Genomic DNA, 19,145 nt, shown 5'->3' with positions numbered 1-19,145 from the left:
TGCAGGCTGAGCTAAGCTCTGCCAGAGGCTCTGGTGGGGCATGCTGGGGCACTGAGTGGTATCAGATTTCCCTCCAGAAGGAAAACTAAAGACTTCTGGGAGGGAGAAGAAATGACTTCCCAGGCTTCCATGCATTCTGGAGCAAGAGTCCTGGCACAGGGGTGCTGGCCCCCCACCTCAGCCCCCAGTTCCATGGAGAAGATGACACAGATGCTCGCGGTGAAGGTGACCCAGCTGCAAGACAACATCTGGGCAGTGAGGCTCCACCCTGCCTTGCAGTGCCTGGGGCTGTGGGTGCCACAGGATCCTGTCCCAGTGCTCAGGGGTGCTGCAACTCCCTTGGGCAGAGATTTTCCTGCAGGAAGCTCCCAACCACTCTGGAACAGGGCCAGCCCTTGGGGAGGAGCAGCTGCTGGCTTGCCCCAGGGTCAGACAGTGCCCAGGTGACTCCTGGAATTCCCACTCAGCTTCCAGCTGCAGCTCACCAGCTTGTGAAGGTTTTTTTTTTTTTCTCCTGCAATGCTTTTAAAATGAAAATATTCTTATTTTATCCTTTTGTTCCCACATTTCCAGCTCCCAAGAGATTCCTCTTGGCCAGTCTTCCTGGCTGTCCTGGGCATCCCAGATCACCATTTCCCAGTGAGGGCTTCCCAGTCCTCTCCCAGCTCCGTCTCCTCTGCCTCTCCCATGGCTGAGAAGGCCAAACCTTGAAACCCTCAGATGGATGTACAAATTACAGACAATCGCCCCCTTTTGTGCTGTCCTGGGCACCCCAGATCACCACTTCCCAGTGAGGACTTCCCAGTCCTCTCCCAGCTCTGTCTTGTTGCAGACATCTTTTCATGAAAATCCTTTCCTTAGGATTTCTTCCTCCTGAGAAGCTGAGAGGCCTCAGGAACAAAGTGTAAACAGTGATTATCTGCTGCTGTGGAATGCAACAGGTGGATTTTTGATTGGCCCATCTTAGATGTTTATAATTATAAGCCAATCACAGCCCAGCTAACTCAAACTCTCAGCCCGAGCCACAAACCTTTGTAATTTCATTCCTTTCTGTTCTTAGCTTAGCTAGCCTTCTGAAGTGAAACTTTTTCTTCTATTCTTTTAGTATAGTTTTAATATAATATATATCATAAAATAATAAATCAAGCCTTCTAAACATAGAGTCAACGTTCTCGTTCTCTTCCCTCAACATAAGACCCCTGGGAACACCATCACACTGTCTCTCTCCTCTGCCTCTCCCACGCAGACAAGGCCAAACCTTGAAACCCACAGATGGATGTACAAATTACAGACAATCACCCCCTTTTGTGCTGTCCTGGGCATCCCAGATCACCACTTCCCAGTGAGGGCTTCCCAGTCCTCTCCCAGCTCCATCTCCTCTGCCTCTCCCATGCAGACAAGGCTAAACCTTGAAACCCACAGGATGGATGTAGAAATTAGAGACAATCACCCCCTTTTGTGCGTTGTTGCACCGGCCTGGAGCTCCCTGTGAAAGCCCCAGTTTCTGGCAGGCAGCAAGGCCCTGACAGACATCATTGCCCCAGGCAGGCATGAGGCCAGCAGGCACCCAGCAACACGCCTTTGACAAGAGCTGAGTGTCCCCGAGCTCTGAGAGGGGCCAAAACTCCTCTCCCCACTCAGGAATTGGGTCACTGGGCACTTTGTGTGGCCGGCTTTGGATTGTTGCTGCTGGCAGAGCGTGTGCTCGTGACATGGTGGGCGCACAGCAGAGCCTGTGGGGACAGGCAGGGCTGCTGGGACACTGCCTGGCGTGATGAGCTGTGCCACTTGTCCCTGCTGGCACAGGGACGGGGAGCAGCCATTGCCATGGCAATGGGATTTGCCAGCTCAGCACACCAGGATCAGTGTCCCACACCCACGGTGACAGGGACAAGGAGGAGCTGGTGGCATCGTGTGCTGCAGCCACAGCACAGCCCTCTCGCACTCTGGGGGAAGTGACTTAGCTGGGTTTAAGGCTCAGTGACAGTGCAGCTAATGGAAAAGGTGGTGATGCAGAGGCTGGAGTGTGAACCAAGTGGGAGGGAGGAACTGAGAGTGCAAAGCCTGAGGTGAGAATCACAGCCACAGTTTGCACTGCTGGCTGCCACCTCATTCATCCAAATGCAGAGCAGGGCTTTGCAGGCAGAGCAGAGAGATGGTGAGAGATAGCAGCTGGAGGTGGGGGACAGGAAGGATGGCAGAGTGTCACACAAGGTGTCGGCTCATCTCACCATTTGTGCCTGTGGGTGCTCACTCACCTCTCTACAGAGACCTGGGGTTGGAAGGGACTCAGAGCTGGAAAATACTGGCCCACACAGTGTTTGCTCTTTTGACTTTTTGAGCCATCCTCAGAGGTACAAACAACCACCCAAGCGAGACAGTCACTTCCCCAGACCATGGGACGATGGATGGGGTCTCATATCAACCCCCTCTCAGTTTGAAGCCATTCCCCCTTGTCCTGGCACTCCAGGCCCTCAAAATCACCAGAGCTCTCCTCACTCACAAGGCCCACAGCAGACATGCCCGTCAGTGGTGAGTGGAGCTGAGGCTGAGCTGCTGCTGCAGCCACTCCCAGCGCTGAGATGGGTGGGCAGTGCCTGGAGCCCTTCCAGAGCCAGCACCCCGTGAGAAGGGCAGCAGCAGCCAGCACACCTCCCCACAGGGATGCTCATTCTTTTTGCATTTGGAGATGGAGATGAGGCCTGCTGAACGACTGTGAGGGAAGGTCCTGCATGACCAGGCATTGAAGGAGACGAAGCCAAATCTGTGCTCAGCAGGTTTGGACCCCGAGTCCCCAAAACACCACGTCCTGTGCCTTTTCTCCCCTTTCACACCCCACACCCAATGCCAAGCTCACTCCAGTCCCCCAAACAACACCCTGTGCCTTTTCTCTTCTTTTTACACCCCATACTCAATGCCAAGCTTGCTCCAGTCCCCCAAACATCACGTCCTGTGCCTTTTCTCCCCCTTTACAACCCAAACTAAGTGCCAAACTCACTCCAGTCCCCAAAACACTGCACCCCGCTTTTTTTCCCTCCCCCCACAAAGTAAAAAAACTCACTTTATTCCCCAAAATAAAAAAACATGTTTTTTCCTTTAAAAACCAAAAAAAAAAAAAAAAATTTTTCAACACCACACCTGTGCCTTTTCTCCCCCTTTTACACCCCAAACTAAGTGCCAAACTCACTCCAGTCCCCAAAACACTGCACCCTGTGCCTTTTCTCCCCTTTCACACCCCACACAGTGCCAAGCTCACTCCAGTCCCCAAAACACTGCACCCTGTGCCTTTTTTCCCCTTTCACATGCCACACTCGATGCCAAGCTCGCTCCAGTTCCCAAAACATCACACCCTGAGCCTTTTCTTCCCTTTTACACCCCACACAGTGCCAAGCTTGCTCCAGTCCCCCAAACACCACGTCCTGTGCCTTTTCTTCCCTTTCACACCCCAAACTGAGTACCAAGCTTGCTCCAGTCCCCAAAACATCACACCCTGTGCCTTTTCTCCCCTTTTACACCCCACACTGAGCGCCAAACTCACTCCAGTCCCCACACACCACACCCAGTGCCTTTTCACACCCCACACTCCATGCCAAGCTGGCTCCCAAAACATCACACCCTGAGCCTTTTCTTCCTGCCCCCACAGGCCAAGCGTGCTGCCCCCCCCCCCACTCCTGTGCCTTTTCTTCCTTTCACCCCCAAACTGAGTACCAAGGTGCTCCAGTCCCCAAAAATCATCCACCGTGACCTCCCCTTTTACACTGTAGAAGCTCTCCGTCCCCACACACCACACGTGCTTCACACACGCTCCTGCCAAGCTGGCGCCCCAGTGCCTCTCGCCAGGGCCCGTGCTGGTTCTCATCGGGAGGTCGTCTCACGTTGCCACGAGGTGATGTAGTAGTGGGAGGCGAGGGCGCTGTGTGAGGCCCGAAGTACCTCGGTTGTGTGGAGACGCTGGAGCACCGCCGGTCTGGCGCGCCGGGCCACCGCCCGTATTCTGTGGAGATACGCGGCTTAAATCCCGCCGGCCTCATCTCAGATAGAATACCTCATTTGTTGTGGTGTGATTTCATGGTTTACCCCAGAACCCCGGGTCCCTCCCCTGAAGATTCCCTGCCAGGTGTGTCAGTCCCCTCTCCTTTCCCTTCCCCAGCCCCTGCCCAGCACTGTCTGTCAGTCCTGGCATTCCAGATGGGTGTTGAGTGATTGACAGATTCAAAGGATGCCCTCTACCCCTGGGGGGCATTGGGCCATCCAGGTGTCCTTTGTCCCTTGAGACCTCCCCTCCTGTCCCTGCTTGGTGGCTCCCGACCCCTTCCCTGCCCCTCTCCCCGGGGTTAAAGGAGCAGCAACCACGGGGTCAGGGAGTTCTGTTGGAGCTGGTGCTGCATTCAGGGGCATGTGGGCCAGAATAAAGCTCTGGATCCAAACCCTCCATCAGAACCGACTCCTTTCCTTCACCATCGCCTTAAAGCTTATCCACAGAGGGAAACCTGAGGAGCAGCCCCTGTTATGGGGGGAAGCTCCATCCCAGCACCACCAGAGCTCCTGCAGGCCTGGACTTGTCTGCACGTGCCCAGCTGCAGCATCCAGCCAGCCCAAAGTGTTTGTGGGGTGAAACAGCACACACCCAGCCAGCCAAAAGTGTCTGTGGGGTGAAACAGCAAGAGCCAGACAAGCCAAGGCACGTCCCATCTGCTATACTGGTAAATACCAATACTAATTAATAATGTAATCCTAATATAGAGAGGGCACTGATGTGCTTGAGGCTCCAGACTCACTGCCCCAACACCCAGCAGCTCAGCAGAAAGCTGCACATTGGGTCTTATCTAGTCTGGCACAGCCTGGAAGAGCATAAAACCCGCAGTGTGAGCAGAGGTGAAGGCCGTGTAATGGACCCAGAGCTCAGCTAATTATTTTTGGAGAGTCCCATTATGGGGAAAATCAAAACAGAAATTCTCTTCTTCAACCTGCTCTGAACATGTATTAAATAGATAAGAAAACCTTAACAGGGCAATATCCTTAATGCTAAGCCATAAATCACGAGCAGCAGTTCCTCACAGCTAAGTGGCACTGGCTATTACTCATATTTCATTTTTCATCACCAAATTGAGATTTCCCCCCTGCCTCAGTCCAGGAATTAAACTGTCAGGAAATAAGTTGTCTTTTCTCATGCCTGATTGTGTTTTATTGCTTAATTATCTGGCCCTTGCTAAGCTGCTTCCTGAAAGCCATTCTCATTCTGCACGGCACCGTCCCTGGTGTCACTTTGGTGGCATTTCCATGGGTGTGTAGCCACTTCTCCTTCCGGCTGGTCTCTACAGCCTCAGGGGCTTAAGTTGCTCATAGAGCTTTTTCCTAGCCCAAAATGAGGCGTACATCACCAGCGAGGGCTTTCAAGGGGTCATCAAGCCTTACATCACCCAAGGTGAGGATGGCAAGGGGTCAACAACCTTTAAATGACCCAAGGTGAGGCTTGCAAGGGGACATCAACCATCAAATGGCCAAAGATGAGGTTTGCACGGGGTCACCAACCCTTAAATGACCCAAAGTGAGGCTTGCAAGGGGACACCAACCACCAAATGACCAAAGATGAGGTTTGCAAGGGGATGCCAAGCCTTAAATGATCCAAGGTGAGGTTTGCAAGGGGATGCCAACTATCAAATGACCAAAGATGAGGTTTGCACAGGGCCACTAATGCTTAAACAACCCAAGGTGATGCTTGCAAGAACACTGCGCTGTCCCCACCTGCCCTATGGTCAGAGCTGCCCCTGGGAGGATGCAAGGGGAGGAGCTGGGTGCTCACCTCGCTGACGCTGACGTTGTAGCCGAAGGGGCTGTCGATGACAGGGGGGTTGTCATTGACATCCAGGATGTTCACCCGCAGAATGTGCTCCTTCCTCCGCGGGGGAACGCCGCCATCCGACGCTTGGATCTGCAGCCAGGGGTGGATTTCCGAGGGGAAAAGTGCTGTTTTGAAGCTCACAGCTCCAAGCAAAACAGCCTTGGTGCTCAGGCCGTGGGGTGAGGGGGTGGTTTGGTGCTGACCCGCAGGGTGTAGTGATCCAGCAGCTCCCGGTCCAGCGGCCGCGCCACAAACACCTCGCCGTAGGTGCTGTTGGTGGTGCGGATCTCGAAGGCACGGCCGATATTCCCCGATGCCAGAGAGAAAGTCACCTGGAACCATCACAGGGAAACAAAACCAGGGCAGGCAGGGTGATGCTGAGGAGGAGGAAGGGGAGCCTACAAAAATAAATCCAGCATCGCCCCAGCTTTTGAAAAGGTCCAACGTAGTGGGATCCACAGGTGTGCTGGCTTATTGCAGCCACCCCAAAGCAAAGAGGGCCAACCCCCCTGGCAGCTCCCATGCTGCCAGCAATTTCTGTTATTAAGGGTGATGGGACCTCATTAATGCTCGTCTGCAGGGTAATGAAAACAACAAATGTCAGAGAGCTTCCTGCTCAGCCTGCCAAGGACTTTGCTGCTGGCCCCACGGCAGGAGAAGCCACAGCTGGTTTTCAGATTGCAGGGCTCCTTTTGACACTTGTCCCACAGAGCTCTCTGCCCCAGACAGCCCAAGGACAATGCTTTACCTCTCCTGCTGCCTTGCCTTTTTGGATAGTCCCATTATGGGGAAAATCAAAACAGAAATTCTGTTCTTCAACCTGCTCTGAACATGAATTAAATAGATAGGAAAACCTTAACAGGGCAATATTCTTCATGCTGTTGGACTGTTGGCACTCACTGGACAATGCCCCCAAAACCTGGCATTAATGACCAGGGTTTGCTCTCACAGGGATGCAGAGGGAAGGGGTTGGGAGGGTGCTGGCAGGGGGATTTCTGTGTTAGTGAAACACTACACACAGCTTCAGAGAAGTTGGAAGGGATCACCGAGTCCAACTCCTGGCCCTGCACAGGAAAACCCCACATGTCTAAGAGCATCATCCAAATGTCTCCCTCCCTACCTGGCCATTGCTGCCTGCATCTGGATCTCGGGCCAGCACCAGGGCCACCCTCTTGCCCACGGCGCAGTCCTCAGCCACGCTGACAGACGAGTCAGAGGTGATGTCGAACTGGGGGCTGTTGTCATTCTCATCCAGGACTGTGATGGTCACCTGTGAGGGGGCATGGGGCTCAGGGCATGGACAGAGGCAGACCCCTGCCCACCCTCTGGTTTTTATCCTCCGAATAGCCAGGCACAGAGCAGCTTGGGTGCTCTGCAGGGTGACCCTTTCCTGCTAAACTTTTCACTAGCATTGATTTCATCCACGCTCACAGCAGCAGGGTCAGGCAGGATTTGCTCTAAAGCTCAACGGGCACAAAGAAGGCAGAGCTGAGTGTGTTTAACTCAGCCAGGGCAAGCTGGGTGTGGAGGAGACCTGAGCTCCCTCCTGGAAAAAGGTACATGAGCACGAGATGCTCCAAGGGGACCTGGCTACCTTGGCCACAGTTAGGCAGAGGAAATGCTCTCATCGAGTTTGCAATCCAAGTGCTGCAGGGCAACACAGAGATGAGAGAGGAAGAGCCTCTCTGTTCCCGGGGATTTATTTATGGGTGCCCCAAGCTCCCAGGTGCGGCCAGGCTGAATGCGACAACATCCCGGGAGGAAGCTGGGGAGAGAGCTGTGAGCCCTGGGGTGATTCACTTATTGTTGCTGCTGGATTCAAAACAGAGAGCCAGGAGCAGGGAGAGCTCATTCAGCCACTGAGGCAGATCCGGCAGCTGCTGTCCCAAGTGCCGGATCAGGGAGCTGGATCAGGGATCCTGCTCGGCAGCAGCAGAGGGGCTCACGAGGCTGCCCCATGTCCTGGGGGTGGCAGGGAGGCTGGTGCTGGTGGGACATCCACCCCAGTCCCTCCTTGCAGCTCAGTGTGCACCCTGGGAGGGATTCTGGTCTCCAGCAGGCTCACCTTCTGTTGGAGGAAAGCAGAGGGAGAAACAGAGAAAACAAACAATGAGGAGTTAGCGAGGGATGAGGAAGTGTGGGTTAACCCTGCATCCCACCACAGCGGTGCCAGGGGTCATGGGTACCCCTCTGCAGAGACTTGGAGGCTCCAGTGTTGGGGCATCCCTTTGTTTTTTCCTAGCTGAGGTTGGCCCCTCACCCTGGGAGAGGTTCAGACAAAAGAGCACGGTGCTGTGTGGAGAGCAGAGCCATCGGCACCCATGGCTGGCCCTGCACCCGGCAGAGAAATGCAAATCACCCCCTGCCTGGCTGCCTGTGAAACTGCTAAATATAACCCTCTGAAACACAAACCACCGTGGAGTATTTCAAGGCCCCTAAATTTACCTCCTTCAAAACTGGTTTAGCAGGTTTCCCCCCAAAACAGGGCTCCTGGACCCTGGAAGCTGGAGCAGAAAGCTCAGCTAGGACCGGCTGTCCTGGGAGAGGGAGGTGGTCTGAGGTGGACAGGGAAACTGGGAGAAGCCACTCACCACTGTGGAGTCAATCTTTGGTCCTCCATCATCAGCCACCACCGTCAAGGTGTAGAAATCCCCTTTCTCTCGGTCCACCTGGCCTTTGACTGTGATCACTCCCTGCCAAGCATGACCAACAGCTGTGCTGGCCACCAAACCCGAAGCTCACAGTGCCCAAACAGGCCAGGAGGGACTGTGCTGTGGCTGCTTACCGTGATCCCATTGATTTTGAAGAGGGAGAGCGCCTGGGGGTTGGTGTTGGGGTCGAACTTGTAGGTGATCTGGTTGAGGTTGTCGATGGAGCGCGCCTGGACGCGGAGCACCTCGGAGCCCAGGGGATGTTCTCCATGATCACGGCCTCGTAGCTGCTGTTGGAGAACTGCACGGCCTCGTCCAGCTCGTTCAGCAGGCTAACGTACACGCTGCAGAAGCCCTGGTTGTTGGGGGGCGCTTGGTCCGTGGCAGAGACGTTCATCAGGTAGCTGGTTTTGGTCTCGTAGTCCAGGTAGTCTATGGTGGTGATGAGCCCCGTGCTCTCGTCGATCTCGAACTTGCCTTCTGCGCCCGACACGATTCTGTAGCTCACCAGACCCCCGCTCCCTGGGGAGGGAGCAGGAGCTGGACGTGCTGGCTGCACCAAGAGCCCCAAGGAGGCAACACCACTGATGCCTCCCCCCAGCAGAGCCCATTCCATGGGATTTCAGCCCAGCCAAGCCAGGATCTGTAGCAGACTCTATGGAATTGGCTAAGGCTCCGTGGAGGGCTGAGACTTAACGGTAGGAATTGCTGAGGCATGATGAGATAGCAAAATAAGCTCCTGTCTTCCGCCTTTCGGACCCCAGCTTATCTCTGTAGCCCCATAGGTCACTTTCCCCTAACCCCTACTATTGGGCAAGTTTGGATCCCTCTGTACCCTATAAAAAGGGGCTGTTTTAGCCCATTCGGCAGAAGAAGAGCCATCACTGGAACCTTTCGCAGACCCCTCAATAAAAGCATCACTGTGGAACCCCCAGGACAGTTTCTTCTTCTCCTCTCTCATCTGCGTCTCCCTCTAGCCCACCAGGCACCTTAGCAAGCAAGCAAAGAGCTGGAAATCCTAAGAGCTGATAATCACTACAGAGCTGAAATCCACTAAGCTTGCTTAAGGCAGCCACGGCTATGAGTGGCCTCCATTTCTGTGGAATGTGCCTTGAGCTGTTTTATTTTCCAGCATCAGTCTCATCCCATGGTTATGACAATGGGAAGATGCCAGCAGCTCACATCACAGGCAGCAGACCAAGAACTCAATGTTACAACTCACTTTATAAGTTTTTGACCAATCACACAAAGCAAAAGCACATTGACAGTAGTTCTATCCAACCACTATAAGCACACGTACCTTTGGTTAAAACAATGCTTGCTTATTTCAAATACAATACCTGCTTGTAAGCATTAAAACACAATGCACAGAGCTACATAATTAAGCTTTAACCTTCCTAATATCTTGCTAGATAAACTTTTCTGCAGCTTAGAGAGTTATTCTAGACAAGCGTTAATACACAGATCACTCTTCTATTTGTCCTTGCTTTTCTACAGTTTAAATAATTTTTCTGCTGACCTATCTCATGGCTACTGCTTAGCTCTAATCACAGTTCTGCTGTCTCTGAGGCCTGCCTTTTGCAGCTTTCCCAAAACACTCTAATTTTATGGATTCCCACGCTGCAAAAAACAGGATTTGGACACTCTGTCCCCAGGAGGGACTGAGCTATCCAGCCCGTGCTGCCTTGCTCAGGGGCAAAGCCAGCTCTGCGGGCAAAGGGGCCATAAGGATCTGCATGGTGGCTGACATCTCACTGCCCTCCCCACACTGGGTGTTTCCCACCCAGCCCTTCCCACCTGTGTCTCGGTCGGTGGCCCGGACCACTGCCACCGAGGTGCCGATCCCCGCCGTCTCCCGCAGCCCCAAGCGGTTGTACTGGCGCTGGGTGAACACCGGCACCTCGTCGTTGACGTCCTCCACATACACGATCACCTGGGGAGCCCCGGAGAAACTCATGAACTGGGTGAGCTTGGGGAACCAACCCCTCATGGTGCTCATGGAGAAACATTTCAGTGCTCAAAGCCAGGCTGAGTAGGGCTCAGAATAACCTGGGCTAATGGAGGTGTCCCTGACAATGGTAGAGGGGTTGGAACTAGGGGAGATGCAAGGTCCCTTCCAACTCAACCCATTCCATGATCCTGTGATAACCTCTTCTCCAAACACCATGTGATGGAAAGTGAACACAAAGGGTTTAACATCACAAATTTAAGCCTGTGATGTTTAAATCTGATTTAAACCTTTAGACCCTGTGGGTCGGAGTGAGTCAGTCTTTCCCTGCTGGGGGAGGAGGTGCACTGGGTACATCAATTCCTCCATCCTCTGGGATCCCCTGAGTCAACCCCCTGGAGACCTTGCAACAGAAAGACTCGCTGGGAAATTTTTGCTCCAAGTTCAGTGCTGTTTCCCCAGGGAACACATTTCCTTCTCCTGGTTTTCTGCTTGCTGCTGGTGCTGGGGGCACTTCACACTCAGCCAGAGCCCACCCCACTGCTGGGTCTAAGAATAGATGGAGGGCTGGGCTTCTGGGAGCCGTGGGAAGCGGCTGTGCTGCAGCTGACAACTGTCACCACTGGGTCCTGGATTATTTAAATAGTGCCTGGCCCAGACACAGAGTTTTCAGCAGGCTGAGGCTCAGCTTTTCTTCCCAGCAGCAGAGCCGCATCTCACCGAGCGAGCAGGACTCCCTCGAGTGACTGCTACAACACTCAGCAGCACCCAAACACCACGGGCAAAAAGAAAAATTAAACAACCCCCCCACCAACAAGCTCTTCTCTAGCAGCCCCCAGAGACTTCCCACGCCAGATCTTTCTAATTTCCTGTCCGGCTGCAGGCGCTGGGAAGGACCAAGCTCGCGAGCGCTTTGCACGATCGGCTGTGCGAGCTCCTCACCCGCACGGAGCTCCTCATGGGCCCCTGCTCCGTGTTGTAGGCCTCCACCTCCAGCACGTGGGAGGAGTTCTGCTCCCTGTCCAGGTGCCGCACTCCTCGCATCACCAGCCCCGTGCTGGGGTTGATGCGGAAGTGGTTGTGCTCGTTTCCTGGAAATGGGGGAAAAAAAGAGAGGGCTGTTGCCCACTGCCCCCACACCCATGCTGGGGACACACTGAGTCCTCCCTGGGGGCTCTTTTGGAGGGAGATTATTGAGCAAAACTTCAACTTCTGGCTACATCAGATTCGGCTGGATCAGCGTTTGGCCCCGGGTCAGGCCAGGAGGAGCTACAGAATCACATCAAATAAGAAAAATGTGGATGTGTTGGAGTGAGCCCACAGGAGGCCACAAAGATGCTGTGAGGGCTGGAGCAGCTCTGCTCTGGGTCCAGGCTGGAGAAGAGAGAAGGCTCTGGGGAGACCTTAGCGCTCCTTCCAGTGCCTAAAGGGGCTCCAAGAGAGCTGGAGAGGGACCTGGGACAAGGGCCTGGAGTGACAGGACCAGTGGGAATGGCTTCAGACTGAAAGAGGGCAGGAAAAGATGGGATATTGGAATGAAATTCTTCCCTGCGAGGATGGTGAGGCCCTGGCACAGGGTGCCCAGAGGAGTTGTGGCTGCTCCATCCCTGGAGGTGTCCAAGGCCATGGAGCATGCTGGGGTAGTGGAAGGCATCCCTGCCCATGGCAGGGGGTTGGAATGAGGTGAACTTTAAGGCCCCTTCCCACCCAAACCATTCTGTGATTTTCGGATTCTATCTAGCTGTCCATCCATGACAAATCATTGCCCAGCAATGAGCCCTAAAGCTGAATTCTGCTTAGGGCTGGGAGAAATGGTTCTGTGGGCTCCAAAGTGCAAAAGGATGGCGAGCTCAGCCTCCTGAGGCTGGGTAGAGCCTGGGACAAACTCCCTGATGCACCAAGGGGCGCCTGGACTCACCCTTGACAATCCTGTACCACACTCTCCCATTAATGCCTTCATCCGCATCCGTGGCTTTCACCTTCACGAGAAAAGCAGAGGAGTAGAGGTCAAGGGCAGAGAATTCCAGACTGGGATGAGTCCTCCTACCCTGCCAAAGCTGGACATCCTTTTCCTCCACCTGAGCTGGGGAGCTTACCAAATACAGAGCAAAGTTAAGTTACCCTGCCCTCAGCATTGGGCAGCAGGGACAGTGGGATCACGAGCCTTTGGCTGCTGCATTGAGGTGGGAGCTGAGCCTCAGGATCACCCCAAAAATCCCACGGGTCTGTGTGGTGGAGGAGGTGCCTCCCTCAATCCTACCCTGCATTCCAGTGCTTGTCCCAGTGGCAGGGATGGAGCCTTGCTGGGATAAGCTGCTCCCATGCCTGGTGGGCACGCAGCCCAGGGCATCCCGGTGAGTCACCCAAGCAGCAGCACACAGAAAAACTGCCGAAGGAAATGGGAATGCAACCAGCCCAGAGCGTCCCTGTGAGCCCCTGAGCAGGGTGGAGCAGCCCCAGGCTCTGGTGCACGGCAGGGAGAGGATCTGCCATCCACCCCGGGAAAACCAAGGCACGGCTCCCCTCTGGTGTCACTGAACAAGAGCACAGCGCTCTCCCCAAACCCCAGCCAGCAGTCAGCAGCTGGGAAGCGGGACCTGGCAGTGACCAGCAGGGCCAGGGCTCCCAGTCCAGCTGGCATCGAGCCTCTCCATCTTTTCTTGGCAAACCCCACTCCCCACAGAGCACCCACAGCTCAGCCGCAGCGTGGCTGCCCGCAAATCACCAGGGGGAGGATGCAGGGAAAGCCTGAGCCTTTATTCTCTCCCTGCTTCCCTCTGCCAGGCATCTTCTGCCTCTTGCCACAATACTACCCAGCAGTTTCTTTTTCCCAGGAAGGTTTGCACCCAGATTTATGCAGGGAAGAGGAAGGGATGCTGCAAAGGATGCACATGCAGTGGGGACAGTGAGGGCTTTCACCCCCAGCCCCACACAGCTTGCAGGAGTCAGAGATGCTCCTCTGAAATGTGGTTTTGAGGTGCCTTGAACTGCTCTTGCTCCATTTCCCCTGTGTCAGCAGAAAACTTGGAAAATACTGACCCCTATCTGGATTTCTCATCCCTGTGCCCACACATTGTGAAAAACGCATGTATTTTATCATTGGCTTTTCACAAATATTAAAATGAATATTGTATGTGTTGTGTTAGAAAGTAATGCTGTATTAATTCTCTTAAGTAGTGTGTTAAATATAGTTTTAGGTTATAACAAAATGTTAAAATAGAAACTGTGCTATGTAAGATACTTTTTTTAAAAGAAAGGACTTGCAGCGAGATAGCAGCCACAGGACACCTAAATCTTTCAGAGAAAGAGAATTTATTGCTCCATTATCAGAAGAAACGAGCTTCTTCCTGCCTCGAAGGCGCTGTCAGGATTCAGAGGAAGAAGCTGACACTGCCCAGACAGAATCCTGTGTTTGAATGGAATTTATGCATCATGTATGAGGTGTATGAATATGCAACAGGTTATTGTTTTTAAGGGCTAATGCTCTGTTAACGTGGGTCCATTTTTGGGCTCGTGCTGCCCAGAAAAAGGTACCTGGATGTCTGTAACTCTTTGTATTTATTGTTTTTTATTGTCCCAATTCAAATTGTCCAAATTATTATTACTCTAATTGTATTACTATTTTTATAACCATTTTATTACTATTAAACTTTTAAAATTTTAAAAACAAGTGATTGGCATTTTTCACACACACGCTCTTTCCCGGACCAGTTTATGCCTTGCTTGTGGATTATTCCATGTTCCACCAAGAACTTCCTTTCTCAGGGGGGAGTTCTCCCTCCCAAAGCAGCTCTTTCACCTGCTGGGCTCCCTGAGGCAGAGCTGGGCTGTCTCCTGTCCCATGGGATGGGATGGGATGGGATGGGATGGGATGGATGGGATGGGATGGGATGGGATGGGGTGGGGGGGTGGGATGGGATGGGATGGGATGGGCCCCACGACAGCAGGCAAGTGATGCCCAGGCAGAGCAGCTGCCTTGGCATGGCACAGGGAAAAGCTATCATGGAGCCAGAGCAGGGAAAACAAAGGGAAGGGAGGCAAAGCTTTTCAGCTTTTTGTGCCATTCCTTGCCCCACTGTGCCCAGGAGAGTGCATTTCAGGATGAGCCACCTTGCAAACAGCCCTTGGGCCATCCTCTTCCCAGCTCACCCCAAGCCTGAAGCTCTGCTACATAGACTAGGGGATATGGATCAGCCCAGGCATTTGTTTTTTATTAAAAATCAGGAGTTTTCATTAAATCAAGGCGTGCTCCTGCCAGCCTGCAGCCTGGGGAAAGCTTGGCTGCTGCTGGTTTGACCTGCAGAGGTCCCAAAGGAAAGGTGGTACTTTAACAAACTGTCCCAAACTCGGGAAAACAGTGGCACAGCAGGGCGAGAAGTGGGAGAAAAGCTCTTTTGCTGCAGTGGAAAGCACCTGGTGCAGCCCAGCTGAGCTGCAGCCTGTGTTATCCCTCTGCTGCAGGGTGGGCTGCAGGCACAGCCAGCCTGTCACAGCCCTGGGGGGAAAGGTGCCAGAAAAGGGTGAGGAGGGGCAATAAAAGAATGGGAAAAAAGCTGATTTTCTGGGAAAATGGGGAGCAGGCATGTGGAGGGGGGGGGCTCAGCCCACGACTGCACCATTCACTCATCCTACAGGGACAAATCCTGAGGAAACACATCCCGGGGGGCTCGACCCCAAAAGGACACGGCTCTGGGGCACTGCAGAGCCGAGAAGGGGCTCGGGGCCCCTGGCTTTGCTGGCTCAGGCTGTCCCCAGCTGACTGCCACCTCTGTCCCACCCTCCCCAAGGGGAGGAGGGGGCTGGCAGCCGGCGGAGCGCGGTGGGAGAGGCGGCAAAGCACCGGAGTGAGGGAGGCAGAGCCCGGGCTCGGCCGGCTGCTGAGAGGTAGGGAGCCCAAATCCCCTCGGCAAAGCCATTGCCAGCTCCTTAGGCCACCCCCAGGGCTGAGACAGAGCCCTGGCTGCGGACATGCTGCCCTGAAAAAGCGCTGGAAATGGGTGGGGATGCAAAGTTTGGGGTGGGCATGGGATCAGGCATCCCTTCTTCTGGGGAAAGAGAAGAAAATGTATGGGGATGCAAAGTTTGGGCTGGGGATGGGGTCAGGCATCCCTCCTTCTGGGGATAGAGCTGAAAATGGGTGGGGATGAAAAATTTGGGGTGGGCATGGGGTCAGGCATCCCTCCTTCTGGGGATAGCACTGAAAATGGGTGAGGATGGAAAGTTTTGGGCTGGGGATGGGGTCAGGCATCCCTGCTCCTGGAGAAAGCCCTGAAAATGGATGGGGATGAAAAATTTGGGGTGGGAATGGGATCAGGCATCCCTCCTCTTGAGGAAAGAGCTGAAAATGGGTGAGAATGCAAAGTTTGGGCTGGGCACAGGGTCAGGCATCCCTCCTTCTGAAGAAAACGCTGGAAATGGGTGGGGATGCAAAGTTTTGGGCTGGGGATGGGATCAGGCATCCCTCCTTCTGGGGAAAGCACTGAAAATGGGTGGGGATGAAAAGTTTGGGGTGGGCATGGGGTCAAGCATCCCTCCTTCTGGGAAAAGAACAGAAAATGGGTGGGGATGCAAAGTTTGGGGTGGGCATGAGGTCAGGCATCCTTCCTTCTGGGGAAAATGGTGAAAATGGGTGGCGATGGAAAGTTTGGGGTAGGCATGGGGTCAGGCATCCCTTCTCCTGGGGAAAGAGCTGGAAATGGGTGGGGATGCAAAGTTTGGGGTGGGCATGAGGTCAGGCATTCCTCCTTCTGGGGAAAACGCTAGAAATGGGTGGGGATGCAAAGTTTGGGGTGGGAATGGGATCAGGCATCCCTCCTCCCTTCCCAGCCCCGGTGATGGGAGAGGGAGAAGGTCCTGTGGAGGCAGCTGTGCCATTTACCAGCGGGGCTGATGGGGAGCAGCATCACTCACAGCCCTGGGAACAGAACCAGGAGGGTCAGGTCGGTCCTGCCCAGCATCACCTCCTCCTGCCAGCCCGTGGAAAGATTTCGTGCACTGGGAAAAGCTGGGGAGCTCCAGGAAAAGGAGTTGCTAAGCAAGCTGGGGAAGGGAATGAGAGCTGCTTTTCATGGGAGCTGTGCCTGAGAACAGGCTTTTCTTTGCAGGAGTTTGAGGAAAGGGAGGGAGAGCAGATGGAAAAACTGCCAAACGAGGCAGCTGGGCCAGGCCAGGCAGCTGTGCCTGGTACTGGGTAGAAGAACCCTCTCTGCTGCTCAGAAATGAAAATCATTCTTTTTTTCCTACCTTTCCACCTTTCTGGGGGCATTTTATCTTTTTTCTTTATCTGGCATTTTATCTTTTCTCTTTTTTCCCCTCTGATCCTCACTTGCCTCGTGGCCAGTGCTGGAGCCCGAGTGCTCACGGTGATGTGTCACATTTGGAGCTGACCAGGCAGGGATGAACCTCTGGGGAGGATTTCCAGCACAGGAAAATCTCTTTTAACCCAGCAGGGTGAAGAATATGGAGCCTGGGTGGGACAGTGATGCTGGGAAGGGGCAATGCCATGAAAGCTCTGCCAGCTGGGCTGGGTGTGAGGAGAACCAGGACATGGCTTTTTTTTTTCTGGTTTTTCCCAGCAAAAGCCTGGGAAAACACCAGTGTGATCCCTCCAGATGGGTTTCTGTGGAACACTGTCAAGTGAATTTAAAAGACAAACTCCGCAGCCACGAGCAAGGGAGCAAAACCAGCCCGAAGGAATTAAAGAGCCTGAAGGAATTGCCCACGCCTCCTGGCTGGCTCTTGAGGAACAATGGAAGGTCACCACATGCACTTGGTCAATGCCAGCTTGAAGGTAGCCCTGGAAACCTTGATTCAGGCTGCCTGTGGTGTGGGACACTCTGCAGCCCTGCCCTGGCAGCACAGAGGAGCCTGAACCTGGAGCAGGGGGTCCTTGGGAGTGCTGCTCTGTTCCCAAAACTGAGGGGAAGGAACAGAGCTGGTTATGGATAAAAAAACCCACATTTGGGGTGAAGAGAGGTGAAAACATCACTGTGGGGGAGGTGAGCAGAGCTCCATCCCTGGGACTGCCTGCAGTACACACAGGGATTCACCCTCTCAAACCCGTTGGTTTCTGCATTTCCCATTTTCCAGGCACAGACCTGGCTCTGCCCCATGGAAACAGCACCGTCTCCCCAAAGACCCCCAAGCTCTGAGCTGGCTGAGGCACCCTTAGTGAACAAAACCATGCCACTGATGTTTTCTGTCCACTTTTTGGAGTGTTTTATGGTGAGTGTTTGACACACTTGTGTCACTCTGCCAGAGAACCTGCAGCCCCTGCAGCCCTGCCTTTCCCCTCCTGAGACCTTGGTTTTCAATTGGCTCAATCCAAATCCCAGTTTGGCAGGAGATTGCCCAGCCACAGAGCAGTCAGACAGCTCTCCCACACCTCCACAGGAAAGGATAATAAATAATAATAAAGCTTCACCTCCAGCACACAGGGCATTGCACAAACAGGATTTCCCCAGCCTTCATCTCCCTCTGGAGAGATGCCAGCCTCTGGCACAGCCTGGCTGTGGGCATGTGGGCAAAAAAGGGTGCAAAATGCTCTTGGGGGGATCTGACCTGCTGGGGAAACCAGAGGACAGTCTCCACCAGGTGTTAGGCAAGAGCTGGCACTGCCAGAACTTTGGGAGGCTGGTTTGTATCACCTGTGACATGTCTGAGCCTGAAAGCAGCAAAATGCCTGGCATGAGGATTTTTGGCATGAGCAGGATGAGGGTGTTACTCTTGTAAAATAATAAAGACAGTGCTAGCAAATTACCACAGCTTGATGGGGACTTATCAGGGCACAGGCTCAACCAACTGTCCAATTTCTTTGGGAGAATAATCACAAACCCCCCAGATGACAGCCAATTTAACAAACCTGCATTTCTGGGGAACAGAGGAGAGCCAAACCGCAGCAGCCCGGGGGGAGGATTTTGAGCTCTCTGTAGTACATGGATATTTATCTCTTCCAGAAAACCTTCATGCAATGAGTGTGTACTCCCTCAAAGTGTCCTCCCAGAGGCCATGAATAATGGTAGATTTCCTTGCCAGGTGGTTTTGCACTTGGGTTCAGGGTGGTACCTTGCAAATGCAAACCCCACCTCTGTGGGGTGGACACCCCCTGTCCCCCTGCGCCACTGAAAACATGGCTGGGACAATCCTGGGCATCAAGGCATGACAAGAACCCATCCGTTTAACCAGAGGGTTGCTGTCTGTCCATCTTGCACGCGGTAATCACCTGTGCCACCTCTCTGTGTCGCCTTGCAGGGAAGATGAGCTCTGGCAACGGGACCTCTCCCACCCCGCCTCTCCTTGGGCTCCTGGAGCCACCCAGTGCCACGTCCCCTGAGGGGACAGACTGGCTGCCCATCATCGTGGGGCTCGTCTGCACCTTCCTGGTGCTGGCCACCCTCCTGAGCTTTGTCACCCTCTGTCACCCTCCGGCGCTGGGCCGCTCCCCCTGGGGCCCGCAGGAGTGGCTGCCCCAGCCCCCCGTGGATGCCAGCCAGCCCCAGCTGAGGCTCTGGAAGCGTCTGGGCTCCCTGAGGGGCTCCATCAGCAGCTTCAGGAGGAGCCAGGTGGTGTCTCACAGCCCCCTGGCCTGTCCCAGGAGCTTCTCCAGCAGCCAGGACTGGGACATCATGGAGTCCACCAAAATGTGATCGTGCCCTGCTCCTCCTTCCCAAGCTTTGGGCTCCTTTCTCAAGCATCCTGAATAGAG

At 54.0% G+C, this 19,145-nt stretch overlaps 2 protein-coding genes across 2 annotated transcripts in view; one reads left to right on the top strand and one right to left on the bottom strand.

Moving 5' to 3' along the window:
• The window catches only part of CDH23 (cadherin related 23), a 202,492-nt gene that overhangs the window by 34,331 nt on the left and 149,016 nt on the right, over positions 1 to 19,145 (bottom strand). Inside the window, 10 exon segments of the mRNA XM_030951192.1 lie at positions 5,804 to 5,932; positions 6,046 to 6,174; positions 6,963 to 7,112; positions 7,908 to 7,910; positions 8,434 to 8,535; positions 8,628 to 8,752; positions 8,755 to 9,015; positions 10,291 to 10,426; positions 11,384 to 11,532; positions 12,360 to 12,420. Coding sequence (XP_030807052.1) covers positions 5,804 to 5,932; positions 6,046 to 6,174; positions 6,963 to 7,112; positions 7,908 to 7,910; positions 8,434 to 8,535; positions 8,628 to 8,752; positions 8,755 to 9,015; positions 10,291 to 10,426; positions 11,384 to 11,532; positions 12,360 to 12,420 — 1,245 coding nt within the window.
• On the top strand, positions 15,236 to 19,086 carry C6H10orf105 (chromosome 6 C10orf105 homolog). Its single transcript, XM_030951370.1, has 2 exons — positions 15,236 to 15,325; positions 18,692 to 19,086. The coding sequence occupies exon 2, from the start codon at positions 18,697 to 18,699 to the stop codon at positions 19,084 to 19,086; it is 390 nt and encodes a 129-aa protein (XP_030807230.1). The 5' UTR covers positions 15,236 to 15,325; positions 18,692 to 18,696.

This window comes from Camarhynchus parvulus, chromosome 6, assembly GCF_901933205.1.
Source record: "Camarhynchus parvulus chromosome 6, STF_HiC, whole genome shotgun sequence".
Lineage (NCBI taxonomy): Eukaryota > Metazoa > Chordata > Aves > Passeriformes > Thraupidae > Camarhynchus > Camarhynchus parvulus.
The sequence above is the reverse complement of the archived record's forward strand: the minus strand, read 5'-3'. Positions and strand labels throughout refer to the sequence as shown.

Excerpts from the sequence above, each read along its gene's own strand:
- C6H10orf105 (XM_030951370.1), top strand. The coding sequence starts at position 18,697 with ATGAGCTCTGGCAACGGGACCTCTCCCACCCCGCCTCTCCTTGGGCTC.